General features: G+C 48.0%; 1 protein-coding gene across 4 annotated transcripts in view; it reads right to left on the bottom strand.

Moving 5' to 3' along the window:
• The window catches only part of LOC115173951 (tax1-binding protein 1 homolog A), a 43,879-nt gene extending 21,532 nt beyond the window's left edge, over nt 1-22,347 (bottom strand). For 2 of the 4 annotated variants that reach the window (XM_029732475.1, XM_029732476.1), the window contains exons 1-7: nt 22,202-22,347; nt 21,234-21,453; nt 12,836-12,938; nt 10,842-11,032; nt 10,572-10,730; nt 2,524-2,672; nt 1,050-1,140 (exon numbers count right to left, since the gene is read on the bottom strand). In XM_029732475.1, the coding sequence (XP_029588335.1) occupies nt 1,050-1,140; nt 2,524-2,672; nt 10,572-10,730; nt 10,842-11,032; nt 12,836-12,938; nt 21,234-21,425 (885 nt within the window). In that variant the 5' untranslated portion in view covers nt 21,426-21,453; nt 22,202-22,347. The remainder of the gene's footprint in view (nt 1-1,049; nt 1,141-2,523; nt 2,673-10,571; nt 10,731-10,841; nt 11,033-12,835; nt 12,939-21,233; nt 21,454-22,201) is intronic. The other 2 variants (XM_029732477.1, XM_029732478.1) reach the window with 2 other exon arrangements.
• Between the last annotated feature and the right edge of the window lie 927 nt (nt 22,348-23,274).

The raw sequence follows: 23,274 nt of genomic DNA, 5'->3' as shown, positions 1-23,274 counted from the left end.
ATCAATCACAGAACAAAAGCAAAGGACCTTGTGAAGATGCTGGAGGAAACAGGTACAAAGTATCTATATCCACAGTAAAACGAGTCCTATATCGACATAACCTGAAAGGCCGCTCAGCAAGGAAGAAGCCACTGCTCCAAAACCACCATAAAAAAGCCAGACTACGGTTTGCAACTGCACATGGGGACAAAGATCGAACTTTTGGAGAAATGTCCTCTGGTCTGATGAAACAAAAATAGAACTGTTAGGCCATAATGACCATCGTTAAGTTTGGAGGAAAAAGGGGGAGGCTTGCAAGTCGAAGAACACCATTCCAACCGTGAAGTACGGGGTGGCAGCATCATGTTGTGGGGGTGCTTTGCTGCCGGAGGGACTGGTGCACTTCACAAAATAGATGGCATCTTGAGGGAGGAAAATTATGTGGATATATTGAAGCAACATCTCAAGACATCAGTCAGGAAGTTAAAGCTTGGTCGCAAATGGGTCTTTCAAATGGACAATGACCCCAAGCATACTTCCAAAGTTGTGGCAAAATGGCTTAAGGACAACGAAGTCAAGGTATTGGAGTGGCCATCACAAAACCCTGACCTCAATCCCATCGAACATTTGTGGGCAGAACTGAAAAAGTGTGTACTAGCAAGGAGGCCTACAAACCTGACTCAGTTACACCAGCTCTGTCAGGAGGAATGGCCCAAAATTCACCCAACTTATTGTGGGAAGCGTGTGGAAGGCTACCCGAAACGTTTGACCCAAGTTAAACAATTTAAAGGCAATGCTACCAAATACTAATTGAGTGTATGTAAACTTCTGACCCACTGGGAATGTGATGAAAGAAATAAAAGCTGAAATAAATAATTCTCTCTACTATTATTCTGACATTTCACATTCTTAAAATAAAGTGGTGATCCTAACTGAACTAAGACAGGGAATTGTTACTAGGATTAAATGTCAGGAATTGTGAAAAACTGAGTTTAAACGTATTTGGCTAAGGTGCATGTAAACTTCCGACTTCAACTGTACATACATGTGCACACAGTGTATCATTTCACCTTGTAAAGGTCCCTCTCGTCCTTCTCATTCTTCAGTTGGGTCTCCAGAGTGTCTCTATCTGCTGTCAGCTTCTTTAACCTGTCTCGCAGACTGGACGACAACAACAACTACATTAATACCAATAATGTTCCCTCTAGTTTTCTGTACTGTATGTCATTTGAGTATAGTACTGTATCTATGGTGTTTCTCATCAACAGTCCAGTTAGTTTCCTTCTAGTCCTTTCTGTGTGACTCCAGTCAGTCAGTCGGTCACTGTGTCTCTCTCTCTCTGTGTGTTTGTTTGTGTCTGCGTGGGTGTGGGTGGGGCAGGGTTTCCACCAGGCGGTAATAACCGGCTCTTGGCCTATAAAAAATGAAAAAAGCTGATAATTAAAATTGGTGCCAGGCCGGGAGAAGAAAAAAAATAGATTGCGAAATAATGATTTTTAGCCTATTTAAATGGTGGAAATACTAGTCGATGTAAATACATTTGACTGGTCATGCTTATCTGTCTATTGGATAATTTGCATAATTGTGTGCAATTAAATTGCAGCGTGCGTAGGCTAGTGTATATTCGTTTTGCATCTTATTCATCACACCCCTACAGCACACAGATACAGAGCCTTGGAGCTGAAGAATCTGTAGCAGCAGCATCTTAAACTGCAACAGATGGCAGGCTTCATCAGTGCGTTACACACCACTTTGCGATGAGCTGGAGGCAGTACGCGTTTTGAAAACACATAGTTAATTGTTTGAAAGCTGAACGTTTTAACATGTATTATGAGGCATGTCTTACCTTGCTTCAGATCAGCCTATTAGATCTCCACCACTCCCATGTGCACTGCCCTTCTGACAACAGTGTTTTCCCACTGATTGCATTATGGAAAGAACATTTGCATGTAGCCTACTGCCTTGTGCGCATTGTTGAGCTTTATAATGTGAAGAAATAATAGTTCATCAACATTTGAAGATAAACGCTCTGATCTGTTGCCTTCGTTGCTTTTTAAGTATTTAAAAAAAGAATGATGCAGTTTAGGCTTACTGGTTGGATGAATTTGGGCTGTTTCTTCCCACAGCTGTCCCAGTCTGTTTGGAATAGGCTGTTTCTCAACAAGCTGACCAATAGAATAGGTACACTTTTCTACTATGAGGGATGGTAGATTGGCGTAGGCTAGTGATTTGGCTGTTTGTTACTCATCTTGTTGGCTGAGGAAAAGTAAATGTGGAGAGTTATCCTAGCATCTTCAAAATGCACATCAGAATTCAGTATGAACATGCTCAACATGTTCTGTTAATATGAATCACCATAATCCAAATGTGCTTTGTGTCATTCTGAGCAGTGTGGGTGGACACCCTAATCAGGTTACACACCCAATGGATATGGGTCCGGCAGATTTCTCAAATGTCCGGTAAATTTAAATGTTGCTGGCCAAATGTCCTGTCCACATTTTCCTAACGGAAACCCTGGTGTGTAGCATGTGTGTTCCTCCTCACCAGTCCAGGTCGGTCTCTTTCTGCAGTCCTCTCTGTGTGACTCCCAGTAGGTCCTCCTCCAGCTGTCTGACCCGGTCTGTGGCCTCCTGCAGCCTCCTCCTCACCTCCTCCCTCTCCTCTGACAGACCCTGGGAGGAGCGCAGCAGCTCCTGCAACCACACCACAGGCAACTTCAGCTGTCAATCACACTGTTAACCAATCACAGGCCCTGTCGGTCAGTCCGGTTAGACCAGAGGTGTCAAACTCAATTCCTGGAAGGCTGTGTGTTTTCTGTTTTTTCCTCTCCATTTGTGTTCAACTAAGACCCAGACAATGAGATGAGGGGAGTTCCTATCTAATCAATGACCTTTATTGATCAATCAAGTCAAATGGAGGGAAATGCTGCAGATGCTTGGCTTTGTATTGAGTTTGACCCTGTCAATCAAAATGCTGTGTGATAACGAATGACGAATGGCAATGTTCTGAAACAAGAGGCATCCATGAGAACCAGTCCCATCTATCCTGTATCTTGTACCTGGTCCTGCCAGTCATCTCCCCTGTTAGAACATGTTGAGATGTAGAGGACATTAAATCACCCACAACACACTGCACCTGACAGGCCAGCACGCCTACATAAACACCCCTCCATCGCTCAACACGCACACACACACACACTTGTGCGTCAGACAGACAGACACAGCACATCCATCAAACATACAGGTGCAGTATATACATTTGTAGTTGTTTTACGAAACACGTGCACAGTGTCACACCCAGATGTCATGTGTAGTTCAGGTACAGCCCGCTGGCTCCCTGGAGGACTGGATGATTTCAACTGCAGCCGTTTGGGAGGCACTTTACCAGCGCATAAAGACCTTATAAAACATGTTGTCGTAAAATTAGCAGCCGCAAAATATGTACTTACGTTTTCATGGTCCAGCTAAAGGGTATTTTCATCAGTGCTGCACTAAAGGGCCATGGTGAATATACTCAAATGTTCTTGTGTACTGCACAAATGAACACGAGTACACACACACACACTATTTAATAAGAGAAACTCTTGTTGAATGAAGAATCTGACATTAATAATCTGTGTACATTTTATTTACAGCGATTTAGTACTTCATAAAATGACCAAGTAGGAAATCTCTCAAAGTTGTCTACCACACACACACATTCCTTTTACTATCCTTGTGGGGACCAAACAATTGATTCCCATTCAAAATCCTATTTTCCCTAACCCTAATTCAAACCCTATACCTAACCCCTAAGCCTAAAATATACTTTTTCCTTGTGGGGGATCAGCAAAATGTCCCCACCTGTCCAAATGTTCCTTGTTTTACTACTCTTGTGAGGACCTCTGGTCCCCATAAGGATACTAAAACACACACACACACACACACACACACACACACACACACACACACACACACACACACACACACACACACACACACACACACACACACACACACACACACACACACACACACGGAAAAATCACCAGGGGGCAGTAAGAGACTGGTTCCATATCAACCTTCTCCCCTGTTTCCTCCACTCTCCTTCCCTCCTCTCTCCTTTCATCCTCCCTGCTTCCCTCCTCTCTCCTTTCATCCTCCCCCTCTTTCTTCTAGTTTCAGTGGGTTAAATCTTACTTTGCAGGTTAAGTCACATGGAAATGTTTATTCACTGAACACCACCAAATGGTACTTAAAATAAATTACAAAATTGAAGTTACTCTCAGCAGTTGTACTAAGATGAAAGATGAGAGAGTGAGAAAGAGAGAGAAACAGAGAGGAAAAGAGAGAGAGAGATGGCGAGAGAGAGAGAGAGCAGTGCCCCTAGTACATTGGCGTGACTGAGTCATGTTACTCCCTAAACTGGGCAGGGCCTGTCTTCACCCAGGCTGTTCTGCAGACAACCGTCTCTCATTCCACACGCATTCTAAAACAACTTACAAGTGGGTGGCATTGCGAGTGTGTGTGTCAGGGGGATTGAGTGTGTGTGTCAGGGGGATTGAGTGTGTGTGGGGGGAGGAGGAGTAGTCTGTGTGTGTGGGGGGGAGGAGGGGTAGTCTGTGTGTGTGGGGGGAGGAGGAGTAGTCTGTGTGTGTGTGGGGGGAGGAGGAGGAGTAGTCTGTGTGTGTGGGGGGAGGAGGAGTAGTGTGTGTGTGTGTGGGGGGAGGAGGAGGAGTAGTCTGTGTGTGTGGGGGGAGGAGGAGTAGTCTGTGTGTGTGTGGGGGGAGGAGGAGGAGTCTGTGTGTGTGTGGGGGGAGGAGGAGTAGTCTGTGTGTGTGTGGGGGAGGAGGAGTAGTCTGTGTGTGTGTGGGGGGAGGAGGAGTAGTCTGTGTGTGTGTGGGGGGAGGAGTAGTCTGTGTGTGTGTGGGGGGAGGAGGAGTAGTTTGTGTGTGTGTGTGGGGGGAGGAGGAGTAGTCTGTGTGTGTGTGGCGGGGGAAGAGTAGTCTGTGTGTGGGGGGAGGAGGAGGAGGAGTCTGTGTGTGTGTGGGGGGAGGAGGAGTAGTCTGTGTGTGTGTGGGGGGAGGAGGAGTAGTCTGTGTGTGGGGGGAGGAGGAGGAGGAGTCTGTGTGTGTGTGGGGGGAGGAGTAGTCTGTGTGTGTGTGGGGGGAGGAGTAGTCTGTGTGTGTGTGGGGGGAGGAGGAGGAGTAGTCTGTGTGTGGGGGGAGGAGGAGGAGTAGTCTGTGTGTGGGGGGAGGAGGAGGAGTAGTCTGTGTGTGTGTGGGGGGAGGAGAAGTCTGTGTGTGTGTGGGGGGAGGAGGAGTCTGTGTGTGTGTGGGAGGAGGAGGAGTCTGTGTGTGTGTGGGAGGAGGAGGAGTAGTCTGTGTGTGTGGGGGGGAGGAGTAGTCTGTGTGTGTGTGTGGGGGGAGGAGGAGTAGTCTGTGTGTGTGGGGGGAGGAGGAGTAGTCTGTGTGTGTGGGGGGAGGAGGAGTAGTCTGTGTGTGTGGGGGGAGGAGGAGTAGTCTGTGTGTGTGGGGGGAGGAGGAGTAGTCTGTGTGTGTGGGGGGAGGAGGAGTAGTCTGTGTGTGTGGGGGGAGGAGGAGTAGTCTGTGTGTGTGTGGGGGGAGGAGTAGTCTGTGTGTGTGTGGGGGGGAGGAGGAGTAGTCTGTGTGTGTGTGGGGGGAGGAGGAGTAGTCTGTGTGTGTGTGTGGGGGGAGGAGGAGTAGTCTGTGTGTGTGTGGCGGGGGAAGAGTAGTCTGTGTGTGGGGGGAGGAGGAGGAGGAGTCTGTGTGTGTGTGGGGGGAGGAGGAGTAGTCTGTGTGTGTGTGGGGGGAGGAGGAGTAGTCTGTGTGTGGGGGGAGGAGGAGGAGTAGTCTGTGTGTGTGTGGGGGGAGGAGTAGTCTGTGTGTGTGTGGGGGGAGGAGGAGGAGTAGTCTGTGTGTGTGTGGGGGGAGGAGGAGTAGTCTGTGTGTGTGTGGGGGGAGGAGTAGTCTGTGTGTGGGGGGAGGAGGAGGAGTAGTCTGTGTGTGGGGGGAGGAGGAGGAGTAGTCTGTGTGTGTGTGGGGGGAGGAGTAGTCTGTGTGTGTGTGGGGGGAGGAGGAGTCTGTGTGTGTGTGGGAGGAGGAGGAGTAGTCTGTGTGTGTGGGGGGAGGAGGAGTAGTCTGTGTGTGTGTGGGGGGAGGAGGAGTAGTCTGTGTGTGTGTGGGGGGAGGAGGAGTAGTCTGTGTTTGTGTGGGGGGAGGAGTAGTCTGTGTGTGTGTGGGGGGAGGAGGAGTCTGTGTGTGTGTGGGAGGAGGAGGAGTAGTCTGTGTGTGTGTGGGGGGAGGAGTAGTCTGTGTGTGTGGGGGGGGAGGAGGAGTCTGTGTGTGTGTGGGAGGAGGAGGAGTAGTCTGTGTGTGTGTGGGGGGAGGAGGAGTAGTCTGTGTGTGTGGGGGGAGGAGGAGGAGTAGTCTGTGTGTGTGTGTGGGGGGAGGAGTAGTCTGTGTGTGTGTGGGGGGAGGAGGAGTAGTCTGTGTGTGTGTGTGGGGGAGGAGTAGTCTGTGTGTGTGTGGGGGGAGGAGGAGTAGTCTGTGTGTGTGGGGGGAGGAGGAGGAGTAGTCTGTGTGTGTGTGGGGGGGAGGAGGAGTAGTCTGTGTGTGTGGGGGGAGGAGGAGTAGTCTGTGTGTGTGGGGGGAGGAGGAGGAGGAGTCTGTGTGTGTGGGGGGAGGAGGAGGAGGAGTCTGTGTGTGTGGGGGGGAGGAGGAGTAGTCTGTGTGTGTGTGGGGGAGGAGGAGTAGTCTGTGTGTGTGTGGGGGGAGGAGGAGTAGTCTGTGTGTGTGTGGGGGAGGAGGAGTAGTCTGTGTGTGTGTGGGGGGAGGAGGAGTAGTCTGTGTGTGGGGGGAGGAGGAGGAGTAGTCTGTGTGTGTGTGGGGGGAGGAGGAGTAGTCTGTGTGTGTGGGGGGAGGAGGAGTAGTCTGTGTGTGTGTGGGGGGAGGAGGAGTAGTCTGTGTGTGTGTGGGGGGAGGAGGAGTAGTCTGTGTGTGGGGGGAGGAGGAGGAGTAGTCTGTGTGTGTGTGGGGGGAGGAGGAGTAGTCTGTGTGTGTGTGGGGGGAGGAGGAGTCTGTGTGTGTGTGGGAGGAGGAGGAGTAGTCTGTGTGTGTGGGGGGGAGGAGGAGTAGTCTGTGTGTGTGGGGGGAGGAGGAGGAGTAGTCTGTGTGTGTGGGGGGAGGAGGAGGAGTAGTCTGTGTGTGTGGGGGGAGGAGGAGGAGGAGTCTGTGTGTGTGTGTGGGGGGAGGAGGAGTAGTCTGTGTGTGTGTGGGGGGAGGAGGAGGAGTCTGTGTGTGTGGGGGGAGGAGGAGGAGTAGTCTGTGTGTGTGGGGGGAGGAGGAGTAGTCTGTGTGTGTGGGGGGAGGAGGAGGAGTAGTCTGTGTGTGTGGGGGGGAGGAGGAGTAGTCTGTGTGTGTGTGTGGGGGAGGAGGAGTAGTCTGTGTGTGTGGGGGGAGGAGGAGTAGTCTGTGTGTGTGGGGGGAGGAGGAGTAGTCTGTGTGTGTGTGGGGGAGGAGGAGGAGTAGTCTGTGTGTGTGGGGGGAGGAGGAGTAGTCTGTGTGTGTGTGGGGAGGAGGAGGAGTAGTCTGTGTGTGTGTGTGGGGGGAGGAGGAGTAGTCTGTGTGTGTGTGGGGGGAGGAGGAGTAGTCTGTGTGTGTGTGGGGGAGGAGGAGTAGTCTGTGTGTGTGTGTGGGGGGAGGAGTAGGCTGTGTGTGTGTGTGTGTGTGTGTGTGTTGCCTTGACGTCATATTTGTTCACTCTGTGGTTGAGATGGCATTGCCCTGATGCCAGATGCCTGGGAGACCGTGTCCAGTTAGCGTCCTGGCCCAATGAGTCAGCTCGTTAAAGAGGGACAGAGACACAGGCACACACACACACACACACACACACACACACACACACACACACACACACACACACACACACACACACACACACACACACACACGAAACAAACAAAAAAATATGACACACTGTGCAAATAGAGTGCACACACACTGCTTGGTGTGTTCAGCCATGGACACAGATCATTCAGAAACCTGTGATCACTGAATAGGAACTGGCACTCAGGTTTCTCTGTTCTGCTCCCTCGCTCTGTACAGTCTCCTGTGCTACGTATTTCTCTCTCCCCTCTCCCCCTCCCTCACCTGGTTGTGTTGCAGGCTGCAGGTCTCTCTCCCCCTCCCTCACCTGGTTGTGTTGCAGGCTGCAGGTCTCTCTCCCTCCCTCACCTGGTTGTGTTGCAGGCTGCAGGTCTCTCTCTCCCTCCCTCACCTGGTTGTGTTGCAGGCTGCAGGTCTCTCTCCCCCCTCACCTGGTTGTGTTGCAGGCTGCAGGTCTCTCTCCCTCCCTCACCTGGTTGTGTTGCAGGCTGCAGGTCTCTCTCCCTCCCTCACCTGGTTGTGTTGCAGGCTGCAGGTCTCTCTCCCCCTCCCTCACCTGGTTGTGTGTGTTGCAGGCTGCAGGTCTCTCTCCCTCCCTCACCTGGTTGTGTGTGTGTGTTGCAGGCTGCAGGTCTCTCTCCCCCTCCCTCACCTGGTTGTGTGTGTGTGTTGCAGGCTGCAGGTCTCTCTCCCCCTCCCTCACCTGGTTGTGTGTGTGTGTTGCAGGCTGCAGGTCTCTCTCTCCCTCCCTCACCCTGGGTGTGTTGCAGGCTGCAGGTCCTCTCTCCCTCCCTCACCTGGTTGTGTTGCAGGCTGCAGGTCTCTCTCCCTCCCTCACCTGGTTGTGTGTGTGTTGCAGGCTGCAGGTCTCTCTCCCTCCCTCACCTGGTTGTGTTGCAGGCTGCAGGTCTCTCTCCCTCCCTCACCTGGTTGTGTGTGTGTTGCAGGCTGCAGGTCTCTCTCCCTCCCTCACCTGGTTGTGTGTGTGTTGCAGGCTGCAGGTCTCTCTCCCTCCCTCACCTGGTTGTGTGTGTGTTGCAGGCTGCAGGTCTCTCTCTCCCACCCTCACCGGTTGTGTTGCAGGCTGCAGGTCTCTCCCCCTCCCTCCCTCACCTGGTTGTGTTGCAGGCTGCAGGTCTCTCTCCCTCCCTCACCTGGTTGTGTGTGTGTTGCAGGCTGCAGGTCTCGCTCCCCCTCCCTCACCTGGTTGTGTTGCAGGCTGCAGGTCTCTCTCCCTCCCTCACCTGGTTGTGTTGCAGGCTGCAGGTCTCTCTCCCTCCCTCACCTGGTTGTGTGTGTGTTGCAGGCTGCAGGTCTCTCTCCCCCTCCCTCACCTGGTTGTGTGTGTGTTGCAGGCTGCAGGTCTCTCTCCCTCCCTCACCTGGTTGTGTGGTGGGTGCAGGCTTGCAGGTCCTCTCCCTCACTCACCTGTGGTGTGCAGGCTGCAAGTCTCTCCCTCCTGGTTGTGTGTGTGTTGCAGGCTGCAGGTCTCTCTCCCTCCTCACCTGGTTGTGTGTGTTGCAGGCTGCAGGTCTCTCTCCCTCCCTCACCTGGTTGTGTGTGTGTTGCAGGCTGCAGGTCTCTCTCCCTCCCTCACCTGGTTGTGTGTGTGTTGCAGGCTGCAGGTCTCTCTCCCCTCCCTCACCTGGTTGTGTGTGTGTTGCAGGCTGCAGGTCTCTCTCCCTCCCTCACCTGGTTGTGTGTGTGTTGCAGGCTGCAGGTCTTCTCTCCCCTCCCTCAACCTGGATTGTGTTGCAGGCTGCAGGTCCCTCTCTCCTCCCTCACCTGGTTTGTGTGGTGTGTTTGCAGGCTGCAGGTCTCTCTGCCCTCCCTCACCTGGTTGTGTTGCAGGGCTGCAGGTCTCTCTCCCTCCCTTTCACCTGGTGTTGTGTGTGTTGCAGGCTGCAGGTCTCTCTCCCTCCCTCACATGGTTGTGTTGCAGGACTGCAGGTCTCTCTCCTCCTCACCTGGTTGTTGTGTGGGTGCAGGCTGCAGTGTCTCTCTCCCCTCCCTCACCTGGTTGTGTGTGTGTGCAGGCCTGCCAGTGTCTCTCCCCCCTCCCTCACCTGGTGTGTGTGTGTGTTGCAGGCTGCAGGTCTCTCTCCCTCCCTCACCTGGTTGTGTGTGTGTTGCAGGCTGCAGGTCTCTCCCTCTCACCTGTTGTGGGTGTGCAGGCTGCAGGTCTCTCTCTCCCTCCCTGGTTGTGTGTGTGTTGCAGGCTGCAGGTCTCTCTCTCTTCCCGCCTCCCTCTCACCTGGTTGTGTGTGTGTTGCAGGCTGCAGGTCTCTCTCTCTCCCTCCCTCACCCTGGTTTGTGTTGCAGGGTGCAGGTTCTCTCTCCCCCCCCTCACCTGGTGTGTGTGTGTTGCAGGCTGCAGGTCTCTCTCCCCCTCCCTCACCTGGTTGTGTGTGTGTTGCAGGCTGCAGGTCTCTCTCCCCCTCCCTCACCTGGTTGTGTTGCAGGCTGCAGGTCTCTCTCCCTCCCTCACCTGGTTGTGTTGCAGGCTGCAGGTCTCTCTCCCTCCCTCACCTGGTTGTGTGTGTGTTGCAGGCTGCAGGTCTCTCTCCCTCCCTCACCTGGTTGTGTTGCAGGCTGCAGGTCTCTCCCCCTCCCTCCCTCACCTGGTTGTGTTGCAGGCTGCAGGTCTCTCTCCCCCTCCCTCACCTGGTTGTGTTGCAGGCTGCAGGTCTCTCTCCCCCTCCCTCACCTGGTTGTGTGTGCGTAGCAGGCTGCAGGTCTCCCTCTCCTGCTCTCTCTCTCTGTGCAGCCTCCTGTGCTCCTCCTGCAGCTGCTGCTTCTCCTCCTGCAGGTGGTGCATGGTCTTCAACAGCTCCCTGCGCTCCTGCTGCGCCTCCTCTACACGCTGCTTCTCACCAGAGGATAGAAGAGGAGACTGTGTACCGGTAACATTTACACGGCTATACTGCATCTGTGTGTGTGTGTGTGTGTGTGTGTGTGTGTGTGTGTGTGTGTGTACCTCCAGCACACTGCTCTTGGTGGTCACCACCAGAATGTCTGAGTTGCTGTCATCCTCGGTAACGGTGAGACAGTCCTCGGTGGGCGTGTCCGGGCGAAACAGGAAAGGTGTGCTGGCGCCTCTGATGTCACCCGTGTGTGTGACGTAACAGAACTGGTAAAACTCCCCGTCACTCTTGGGAACATAGTACCCTGCAAAGGGGGAGACCGTGGGGAAAAGTTAGGAAGGGTGTGGCATTTTGACACAGTATCGTCAGGTGAATTGGTTGTACTTGTTTCGTCTAGAGTATTCATAACGAGTATCACAGGACTAGGGATGGTGATTTAATTATTACAATAATATCATGACTTTTTTCTGGATATCCGGATAGTCAAAATACATGTTTTAAAGATTATTATTACTTTTTAAATTCTACTTCAATGGAGACTTGCTCACTGGACTCTGGAGGAAGCTGGTGAACTACACTCTACTTGGTTCAGCAGAAGGTGGGGGAGGGGCGGGAAAGGAGGAGCAGGGCCCGGTGTGTGTGACCAGGTGCGCAACTTTGGTTTTAGAAGTGGGTGGGACGTAAAGAAAATGTTTTAACCAGTCGAATAAACACTCTAAAGCCTATCCGACCGCTCGGAGGCGTCCGCGTGGTCCTAAAGCACACTGTTGCCTCATTTTGTATCACATTCCCAATAATAAAACTGGGGGGGAAAAAAATACAATTTCAGAATGTGGGGGGGAACATGTCCCCCTTGTCCCCACTGAAAGTTGCACCCCTGTGTGTGACAGTCTGTGTGTGTGGCATGGAGGGGAGAGAGAAAGTAGCCAAACCGACTCACGTTAGTTAGATAACCTATGGCAGCAACAAGTTTGTCTATCATACCATCTGGTAGGGCCTGTTGACTACATCAAATCGTTGTAAAGAAGCTAGCTAGCTACAGTAGACAGTTAAGTTAGCCAGCTAGCTAGCTAAAGTAGCAATGCTAACAGTCTATTTTGCTGCGCTCCTCATCCTTGGCTACAACAACTCCATTGATATGAAACAACAGCCTACCTGTTGGTTGATCATTGTATCCTGCTCCTTCTCATTTAGCCAACCGAATTCTGTCATTTTAATTCCATTTTGCACTGACTAAAATCTTTATTTTCCCATGAAGCCTCTGACTGTAATGCCTTAACCGACAACAACACCAAGCTACAGGTGTGAAACGGGTGTGTAGGGTAATGGAGCGTCCTTTTTTAATGGGGCACACTCGTAAAAACTCATTAAACTGTTGTTTTATTAAACTGTTAAATCTAATGGTCTATCCTTATAGGCTATATAGCAACGTCATATATCATTTTATTTCATTTCAGACAATGCCTTTTCATTGTTAAAATAGGCTACTCTCTCAAGTAATGGAATACTAACGTCCATTCGGATATTCGAATAACCGTGCCCATCCCTTAGAAGAAGTGCTGATCTAGGATCTGGTCCCCACCTGCCCATATCATCTTATGCATTATGATCTAAAAAGGCAAACATTAACCATAGATCAGCACTGAGAGGCACTGTGAATCCGGACTGTCTAAATCTAATGTATATACAATCTCTCATCTTCCATATCTTACATCTTCTACTCATAGTAAACACATCATTCAATAAGAGTAAAAGTCCAGTAATTCAACTGCACTGTATGAGGTAAAGATCACTGTCCGTGATATAAACACATACAAAAGTCACAGAGTTCCACTAACACACCACAGAGACCATGTTAGCTCCTGTAAAACCAGATCACCGGCCGTCCATGGTGTGTGTGTGTGTAATATCCCTAGAGAGAGAGAGAGAGAGAGAGGTGTTCAAGTCTCTGACCACGGTTGCGGTTGTATTCCATCAATAAAATAAGGTAGCTGGTTTAATATAGGGACTGTTAAATCATGAGGTTACCTTAGTATACCACAGTGCTTCCCATGCTCGGTGTGTGTGTGTGTGTGTGTGTGTGTGTGTAAATGTACAGTGTGAGTACCTTGGAACACCACAGCCCTGTGTACGGTGCTTCCAGGTTGGTAGTCTTGCGGCATGGGAGACCACAGGAACGTGTAGTAATCCCTCGCTGTGTTCCAACCCACCTACAGACCCAAGACAGGAGGAGAGGGTCTAGCTAAAACACACACTACCATAGTCTGTGTTCCAACCCACCTACAGACCCAACGCAGGAGGACACGCTGCAGCTAAAACATACACACTGCCATAGTCTGTGTTCCAACCCACCTACAGACCCAACGCAGGAGGACACGCTGCAGCTAAAACATACACACTGCCATAGTCTGTGCTCCAACCCACCTACAGACCCAACACAGGAGGACACGCTGCAGCTAAAACATACACACTGCCATAGTCTGTGCTCCAACCCACCTACAGACCCAACACAGGAGGACACGCTGCAGCTAAAACATACACACTGCCATATTGTTCTCACACCAACACAGGACACACAGCAAGACTAGGTTCTCACAAATACCTGCTACGTACCTTGTTAATCATAATACAAAAAAGTGGTATTGACCAAAGCAAGATCAACAAGTTGAACAGCCCAGCAGCTGGAAAGTGAAACGTACACTACCGGTCAAAAGTTTTACAACACCTACACATTCAAGGGTTTTTCTTTATTTTTACTATGTTCTACATTGTAGAATAATAGTGAAAGACATCAAAACTATGAAATAACACATATGGAATCATGTAGTAACCAAAAAAGTGTTAAACAAATCAAAATATATTTTATATTTGAGAGTCTTCAAATTGCCACGCTTTGCCTTCATGAAAGCACATTCTTGGCATTCTCTCAATCAGCTTCACCCGGAATGCTTTTACAAAGGTCTTGAAGAAGTTCCCACATATGCTGAGCACTTGTTGGCTGCTTTTCCTTCACTCTGCGGTCCGACTCATCACAAACCATATCAATTTGCTTGAGGTCGGGGGATTGTGGAGGCCATGTCATCTGATGCAGCACTCCATCACACTCCTTCTTGGTCAAATAGCCCTTACACAGTCTGGAGGTGTGTTGGGTCATTGTTCTGTTGAAAAACAAATGATAGTCCCTCTAAGCGCAAACCAGATGGGATGGCGTTTCGCTGCAGAATGCTGTGGTAGCCATGCTGGTTAAATGTGCCTTGAATTCAAAATAAATAAGACAGTGTGACCAGCAAAGCAACCCCACACCATCACACCTCCTCCTCCATGCTTCACAGTGGGAACCACACATGCGGAGATCATCTGCTCACCTACTCTGCATCTCACAAAGACACAGCGGTTGGAACAAAGGACAAATTTCCACCGGTCTAATGTCCATTGCTCGTGTTTCTTGGCCCAAGCAAGTCTTCTCTTCTTTCTGCGTCAAAATTGACGCAGAAAAATTAATCCATGCCTTTGTTACTTCTAGGTTGGACTACTGCAATGCTCTACTTTCCGGCTACCCAGATAAAGCACTAAATAAACTTCAGTTAGTGCTAAATACGGCTGCTAGAATCCTGACTAGAACCAAAAAAAATTATCATATTACTCCAGTGCTAGCCTCCCTACACTGGCTTCCTGTTAAGGCAAGGGCTGATTTCAAGGTTTTACTGCTAACCTACAAAGCATTACATGGGCTTGCTCCTACCTATCTTTCCGATTTGGTCCTGCCGTACATACCTACACGTACGCTACGGTCACAAGACGCGGGCCTCCTAATTGTCCCTAGAATTTCTAAGCAAACAGCTGGAGGCAGGGCTTCCTCCTATTGAGCTCAATTTTGATGGAATAGTCTGCCTACCCATGTGAGAGACGCAGACTCAGTCTCAACCTTTAAGTCTTTACTGAAGACACATCTCTTCAGTAGGTCCTATGATTAAGTGTAGTCTGGCCCAGGGGTGTGAAGGTGAACGGAAAGGCTGGAGTAACGAACCGCCCTTGCTGTCTCTGCCTGCCCGGTTCCCTTCTCTCCACTGGGATTCTCTGCCTCTACCCCTATTACAGGGGCTGAGTCACTGGCTTACTGGTGTTCTTCCATGCCGTCCCTGGGAGGGGTGCGTCACTTGAGTGGGTTGAGTCACTGACGTGGTCTTCCTGTCTGGGTTGGCGCCTCCCCTTGGGTTGTGCCGTGGCGGAGATCTTTGTGGGCTATACTCGGCCTTGTCTCAGGATGGTAATTTGGTGGTTGAAGATATCCCTCCAGTGGTGTGGGGGCTGTGCTTTGGCAAAGTGGGTGGGGTTATATCCTACCTGTTTGGCCCTGTCTGGAGGTTTCATTGGATGGGGCCACAGTTTCTCCTGACCCCTCCTGTCTCAGCCTCCAGTATTTATGCCTCAGTAGTTTATGTGTCAGGGGGCTAGGGTCAGTCTGTCACATCTGGAATATTTCTCGTCTTTTCCGGTGTCCTGTGTGAATTTAAATATGCTCTCTCTAATTCACTCTTTCTTTCTTTCTTTCAGAGGACCTGAGCCCTCAGACCATGCCTCAGGACTACCTGGCTTGATGACTCCTTGCTGTCCCCAGTCCATCTGGCCGTGCTGCTGCTCCAGTTCCAACTGTTCTGCCTGCGGCTATGGAACCCTGACCTGTTCACCGGACGTGCTACCTGTCCCAGACCTGCTGTCCCAGACCTGCTGTCCCAGACCTGCTGGAACCCTGACCTGCTCACCTGACGTGCTACCTGTCCCAGACCTGCTGTTTTCAACTCTCTAGAGACAGCAGGAGCGGTAGAGATACTCTCAAAGATCGGCTATGAAAAAGCCAACTGACACTCTTGTGTTACTGACTTGTTGCACCCTCGACAACTACTATGATTATTATTATTTGACCATGCTGGTCATTTATGAACATTTGAACATCTTGGCCATGTGCTGTTATAATCTCCACCCGGCACAGCCAGAAGAGGACTGGCCACCCCTCATAGCCTGGTTCCTCTCTAGGTTTCTTCCTAGGTTTTGGCCTTTCTAGGGAGTTTTTCCTAGCCACCGTGCTTCTACACCTGCATTGCTTGCTGTTTGGGGTTTTAGGCTGGGTTTCTGTACAGCACTTTGAGATATCAGCTGATGTAAGAAGGGCTTTATAAATAAATTTGATTATTGGTGTCCTTTAGTACTGGTTTCTTTGCAGCAATTTGACCATGAAGGCCTGATTCACACAGTCTCCTCTAAACAGTTGATGTTGAGATGTGTCTGTTACTTGAACACTATGAAGCATATATCTGGGCTGCCATTTCTGAGGCTGGTAACTAATGAACTTATCCTCTGCAGCAGAGGTCATTCTGGGTCTTCCATTCCTGTGGCGGTCCTCATGAGAGCCAGTTTCATCATAGCGCTTGATGGTTTTTGCGACTGCACTTGAAGAAACTTTAAAAGTTCTTGACATTTTCCATATTGACTGACCTTCATGTCTTAAAGTAATGATGGACTGTCGTTTTTCTTCACTTATTTCAGCTGTTCTTGCCATAATATGGACTTGGTATTTTACCAGATAGCCCTATCTTCTGTACACCCCTACCTTGTCACAACACAACTGATTGGCTCAAACGCATTAAGGAAAGATATTCCACAAATTAACTTTTAAGGCACACCTGTTAATTGAAATGCCTTCCAGGTGACTACCTCATGAAGCTGGTTGAGAGAATGCCAAGAATGTGCAAAGCTGTCATCAAGGCAAAGGGTGGCTATTTGTTTCACACTTTTTTGGTTACTACACAATTCCATATGTGTTATTTCATAGTTTTGATGTCTTCACTATTATTCTAATATGTAGAAAATAGACAAAATATAGAAAAACCCTTGAATGAATAGGTGTTAAAACTTTTCACCGGTATTGTATTTCACAGCTGAGTTGTGATAGAAAGCCAAAGTTGAAGATGGGTTTGTTTTACATCATGCACACCAGTCTTTTTCTCTTTCTCATGTAACAGCCAAAATAATGACCAAAATGGTACATTACCAAAATAATGTACCACATACGATTACAGGGATGGAAACATTTATTTGAAACCACAAACCCTCCCTCACTCCTTGCCAGTTCTCTCCTCTCTCCTTGGAGAGGCTGGGAGGAGGTGTGTGTGTGTGTGTGTGTGTGTGTGTGTGTGTGTGTGTGTGTGTGTAAGGGCTGACAGAGGGGAACAGCAGAGCCTAGTTTAAACGGAAGAAGACGCAGAAGAGAAAGAGGTTCTAATTTTACACATACTTCTAAATGGTGGGAGAGAGATGTAATCATATGAATGTCGTGTTGTTAAGTGACGGCTGATGAAGAGACGACAGATCATAACTAACCCTACACTGTAAAACTGTCATACACAGTCACTCTCCCTCCTTTTCTCCAGCTCTCTCTGCGTCCTCTCGCTCTCACACACAAAACCTAACAAGATTATGAAATAGTCATATTCTCCTAAATATTCTAAATTAGTGTTGTGTTCAAACTCAGGTGATTGGGTATTCCCATGACCAGATCTCCATGGGTACGGCCTTGGCTGAGAGTTAGTGAAACAGACCACAATTTACTCAACAACATGAGTCATCCTATGGAACTAAACCTCAGGCCAGTATTATCTTGATGTAGCGCTGGGCAGTAAACCGTATTTTACGAAATACCAGAATTGATGCACGGACTGGTTTGGGTTTTTACTTTACCTTCTATAACGGTATTTGAATGTTTGGTTTGTTAAAATGGGATACACTGTGTGTAACGTCCATTTTTATAGTTTACTTCGCTACTTGAGTCATCTCTCTCTCTTTCCATGCCTCTTTCCACAAAGACCTAGCCCCGCCCCGTCACTCACGGAGCACATTTTGTTGTTCCTCGACCACGAGACACTTGCGTTCAGTCTGCATGGTCAATGCAGCACATGCAACAATGTTGATGACAACGATGCCGTTTTCACTTTTCTTCTTAATATAAATCCACTAGCGTTCTATAATTACACTTTAGTTTGTCTTTCTAACATCAGCAAACAGCAGTTTGTTTTTTCTTAGCAAGTTGGGCCTAAATCTAAGGCTAATTGCTAGCTAGCTAATAAATGAACTGAGTCAGAGCAAACATAACAAGCTATACAGCCTGATAATACCAGGAAACACTTTGGTTCCTATCCTGTCACAATAACTCCTCCCTGGCATTTTAATTTGTTGTCATGTCAAACACAGTATTCAAAAGTGCCCACTATTATATTCTAACTACAGAATTAGAATAATAGTTATATTTCCATGATTCCAACAGTTCATCCAAGTGTTTTGCTCTAAATCACAAGTCAAACTGCAACTGCAACATTTGGTAAAAAAATAAGGCCTAGATTGTTTGCCCATATCGTGGACCCTACATGGGAGTGTGGAAGTTCTCTGAAATGAGTACAGGAAGTGCAGAAATGTATGAAAAAGCTGAATTGAACAGTATAAAACGATCAGAATGGAGAAAGCCCCATTGAAATACATTAGAATGTATGTGTTTTTCCCCGGGGTCACACTACTCATAAAGAACATCTCCAACTCTTATTATTCAAAAACACCAACAAATACCGTCAACAAAGACAATACTGTGATATAATATGGGCCATAGTCGCCCAGCCCTACCTTGATGACAACATCCACACTCCCATGTAGGGTCCACGATATGGGCAAACAATCTAGGCCTTATTTTTTTACCAAATGTTGCAGTTTGACTTGTGATTTAGAGCAAAACACTTGGATGAACTGTTGGAATCATGGAAATATAACTATTATTCTAATTCTGTAGTTAGAATTTAATAGTGGGCACTTTTGAATACTGTGTTTGACATGACAACAAATGACTTTGATGACAATGTTCTGTGCGAGGGTGATAATGTTTTTAGTATGTTGACAGTAATTGGTGTGATATTATAAAGTAGAGTAATGCATGTAGGACCTACTCAGAATGCAGGTGAAATTCCATGTGATAATAATAAATATCTAACTCTTTTCAGGTGAGAACATTATTTATACCCAAGTGTCTGTGTGTCTCTGTGTCTCTGTGTGTGTGTGTTAGTCAGGGTTTCCCAAACTCGGTCCTCGGCACCAGAAAATACCTCCAAGCAAAACCTATCTGTTCTCCCTGCCTCCTCCCACCTCCCTCTGCACATTGAATAACCACAACACAGCTACTGGAAACATTTCTGTAGAAGGAAATAGGCCAGGATTTCCCAAACTCGGTCTCGCAACCCCAAGGGGTGCACGTTCTGGTTTTCCCCCTAGCACTACACAGCTGATTCAAATAATCAACTAAACATCAAGCTTTGGTGTTAGGGAAAAAACAAAACATGCACTCTTTGGGGTCCAGAGGATCGAGTTTGCGAAACGCTGGTCTATGGGGAGGTTTAAACACATAAATTATTTGCTAATTGTATAGTGGAGGCTTGCAGGTGACTGGAGTTTGGTTTGGAGTGTTCAGACTCAGGAGTGATGTTATAAAATAATCACAGACGAAGCTGCCATCCATCACAAATTAGAGGGGGTATGCACACGGTCCGATGACATGTTAATTACACTCTTACGGAACGGGTTTCTCCCAGCTACATGCCACAACTCCACTACCTCCTGAATCAGGGGCTTTTCCAGAGGTGTGTGTTAAAAATCTTAAGAGTTGATACAAGTTAATTTAAGCATATAATTGCATTAGAAAAAAAGATGTCTTAAAACTGAAATCTCATTCCAATCTTACTTTGTTTGATATATGGATAAGTGTGATAAGTGTAGGAATATTATCATGGTATCATCAAGGCCTTGTGATGCCAATCCCAGGTTTTAGAAGACAGTATCAATGACAGTATACAGCCAGTAGGGGGAGCTTGTACCTAACCTACATATTTTGTGTCAGAGAGCCTCAGGGTGTCTGTGTGTGTGTCAAGGGTAATGTGAGTTAGTGCCGAAGCAGCTATGCTAGATGTATGTGTCTGGAGCTCTCTCAGTGGTGCAATCACACACACACACACACACACACACACACACACACACACACACACCGAGAGCCGGGGAGGAGGGGGGAGGGGTAGTGTCATGGCACAAGAGAAAAGCATTAGAAGATAAAAGTGTGAGAAGGGTGAAATGGGAGGAGTGTTGGGTTGAAAAACTGACATTTTTTAAAATAATTTCTCCTGTGGCTGAGTATCACGCTTTCATGGGAAAAGCCTACCACCTCTAGCTGCGGAAATACACAGCTCTTTATCACACTCCCAACGCTTCACCATGAAACAGTTTTCATTAGTGCAGATTAACCATCTACATTTTCCAAATAAACCCACCATCTTTATTCCTTTTTAATTGAGCTGGGTGGATTTGAAGTAACTTCTTAAAGGATGATAAATGTTTGCTTTGTGTCTTTACGAGACATTAAGCTTCCTCGTTCACATTTCCTGTTAATTCAGTGTGAAATTTGATGGCCCCGATGAAAGAGGAGAGAAATAGAGAGAGAGGGAGGGAGGGGGAAACAAGAGAAGGAGAGGTGGAAGAGAGAGAAAGTGAGAGATGGAAAGAGAAATAAATAAGGATGTGTGTGGGGGGGGCAATGAGAAAAAAAGATCTGGTTTAGACCAGAGAGACAGACCAGAAAATACCCCCCAGCAAGACCTATCTGTTCTCCCTGCCTCCTCCCACCTCCCTCTGCACAGTGAATAACCACAACACAGCTACTGGAAACATCTCTGTAGAAGGAAATAGGCCAGGATTTCCAAAACTTGGAACTCGCGACCTCACGTTTTGGTTTTTGCCCTAGCACTACAAAGCTGATTAAAATAACCAACTCATCATCAAGCTTTGATAATTTGAATCAGCTGTGTAGCGTAAGGGCAAAAACCAAAACACTGAAATAGAGAAGAGAATCAGGTTGATGAAAGAGAGTAAAACAAAAACGGCCAATCTTCTAGTTGGAGACACGACGAGGCCTAACGGCCTATCTTCTAGTTGGAGACACGACGAGGCCTAACGGCCTATCTTCTAGTTGGAGACACGACGAGGCCTAACGGCCTATCTTCTAGTTGGAGACACGACGAGGCCTAACGGCCTATCTTCTAGTTGGAGACACGACGAGGCCTAACGGCCTATCTTCTAGTTGGAGACACGACGAGGCCTAACGGCCTATCTTCTAGTTGGAGACACGACGAGGCCTAACGGCCTATCTTCTAGTTGGAGACACGACGAGGCGAAATTTAGGACCTGTGATCACTGCATATGATGACTGCATAGCCTCTGATGATTCAATGCACCATACAGTGTGAGAAGTACTGATGCAGGGCTAAGTGAGATCTAGTGTCGCTCACCCAGTCTTTGGGTGGGGTGTAGCTTAAAGATGCCCACCGGTCGTTGGGGGTGGGTTGTAAGTAGGGTAGGGTGTACCTTAAAGATGCCCACCAGTCTTTGGAGTGGGGAGTGATGTAGGATGTGTGTGTTTGTGTTACCTTAAATATTCCCACCCAGTCTTTGGGGTTGGGGGTGATGTAGGAGGTGAGGGTGTAGCAACACTCCAGTGCCTCCTGGGGCAGGAAGCTCTTCCCAACGTTCTGGAAGATGACATGGGCAAAGTTTGATGTTTCCATGACGCCGATGACACTGCTGGGCAAAGAGCCCACCACCTGGAACGATGACATCATATCCTGTTTGTCACTTCATTTGTCCGAACTGCAGGGAAAATTAGTAATAGAGAGAATTTGGGAAAAGAATATAGGGAAGGGATATGAAAACATTTCTGGTTCGGCATGCATGTTTTCTCCCCCCCCCCTCTCTCTCTCACACACACGCACACACACACATCAAATTGACATTTTACCCATTTCCAATCAAATGTAAATAAAGGCTAGTGAACTGAAATGTAACATGGAAGAATTCCAAGCCTGCCTAAAAATGTTAAAATAACGACATGATGGCAAACAGACTGCATGAGATCATGTCAACTAAAAACCACAATATAGGCTTCCAAAAGCTGAAGCGAGTGATCGCACAAACAAGTACGACCAAATGTAACAACACATCCAGCACAGTTTACCACAGGCGAACGGGGAGTGGCTAACTATAGCTAGTTAGCGAGCTAATATTCCCTTGACATTTTCCAAGAGCCTGCATCTGACACAAACACATTTAAGATGATTAGTTAGATAGCTATACTGTTCGCATATATAACGTTGCCCTAACGTAACTATCATGTTCATTAACAACTGGATTAAGATATCTCCGCATTAACCTTCAAGGGCCTTGTAGCTAACTAACGTCACGTTGGCTAACGGATCTGACAACAAACTAGCTTATCTTGTTAGCTAGCTAGCTAGCAATAATCTCAGTGTTAGCTATAGCTATACGTCTTGCTAGCAGGCCAAATCCCCTAGCAATATGACAATCACAGCTATTTTTTCCGCTTGAATCGATTCATTACCTGTCTTACGAATCCAAACTGCGACAAATTGTGTTTTGAAAGCCAAATGTGTCAGTCCAAACGCGGTTGTGGAAATAGCTTCAAACCCCGTTGTCAATGCATTGAAGATGCTGATGCTTTTCCTGAAATGTGAAAACTGATGGTGTCACTTCCGGGATGGGATGGTGGCGGTGCTGAGGAGAGAGATTCCGTTTCCACCACGAGCAAATTCCAATGATGTGATGCCTCAAAACAATCTATTTGCAAGTATAAACCAATAAAGGAATTAATGAATATACAGCAGCTATCTCTGGCAAATGTCAGGTTATTTGCTCAGTTGCTGCATCTTGCACTGGGAATAGAGTGAAACGTATGCAACACAGAGTGATGATGGAGTGAGTCGCTGGGGGTTCTAGGTGGCGGCGGGTAGCGCGAATCCCTGAGTTGACAAATCTGTCGTTCTGTCCCTGAACAAGGCAGTTAACCCACTACCTAGGCCGTCATTGTAAATAAGAATTTGTTCTTAACTGACTGACTTGGTTGGGAACCACTGTAACGTAAAGTACATTTGATAGCCTAAATAGAATTACTCTACTGCACATCAATTAGGGTAATTGAAAATATTACTGCCGCAACTATTACATTTGCACAGCATGTTTAGAACGTTTTGTTGCAAACTATGGTTGATTGAACGTAATCAAGGTTCATCTTATCTGAAAATATTATGTTTAAACATGTTAATGACCACAAACGATTAGCTTTTTAGTCGTTTAATTCACTAATCTTCTACCAAATGAGGAGGCTGCACTCGAAATATTGCTGTTAGCGTTTGAGACCAGTTCATTACTGTATCTTACAAACAATGTCCTGTTCAGGGGCATTAAGACACAGGATATCCCGCCTTTGCAAGATTTTCCATTGGCTGTTGCGCTCAGCTAAGACTCGTGAGTGGTCCGAATAGCGCTCAATCAAAACCAACTCCCCTATACTTCCTGGCTGTCAGCTGTCATCAATGTAAACCGGTTTTATCTAGAAGGGATACAACTTTTGTAAAAATGGACTTTTCGTAGCATGTTCGAGATTTTACGCAGAAG

Source organism: Salmo trutta, chromosome 34 (genome assembly GCF_901001165.1).
Source record: "Salmo trutta chromosome 34, fSalTru1.1, whole genome shotgun sequence".
In the NCBI taxonomy this organism is placed as follows: Eukaryota; Metazoa; Chordata; class Actinopteri; order Salmoniformes; family Salmonidae; genus Salmo; species Salmo trutta.
Note: the sequence above shows the minus strand (reverse complement) of the source record. Positions and strands in the feature narration are given on the sequence as shown.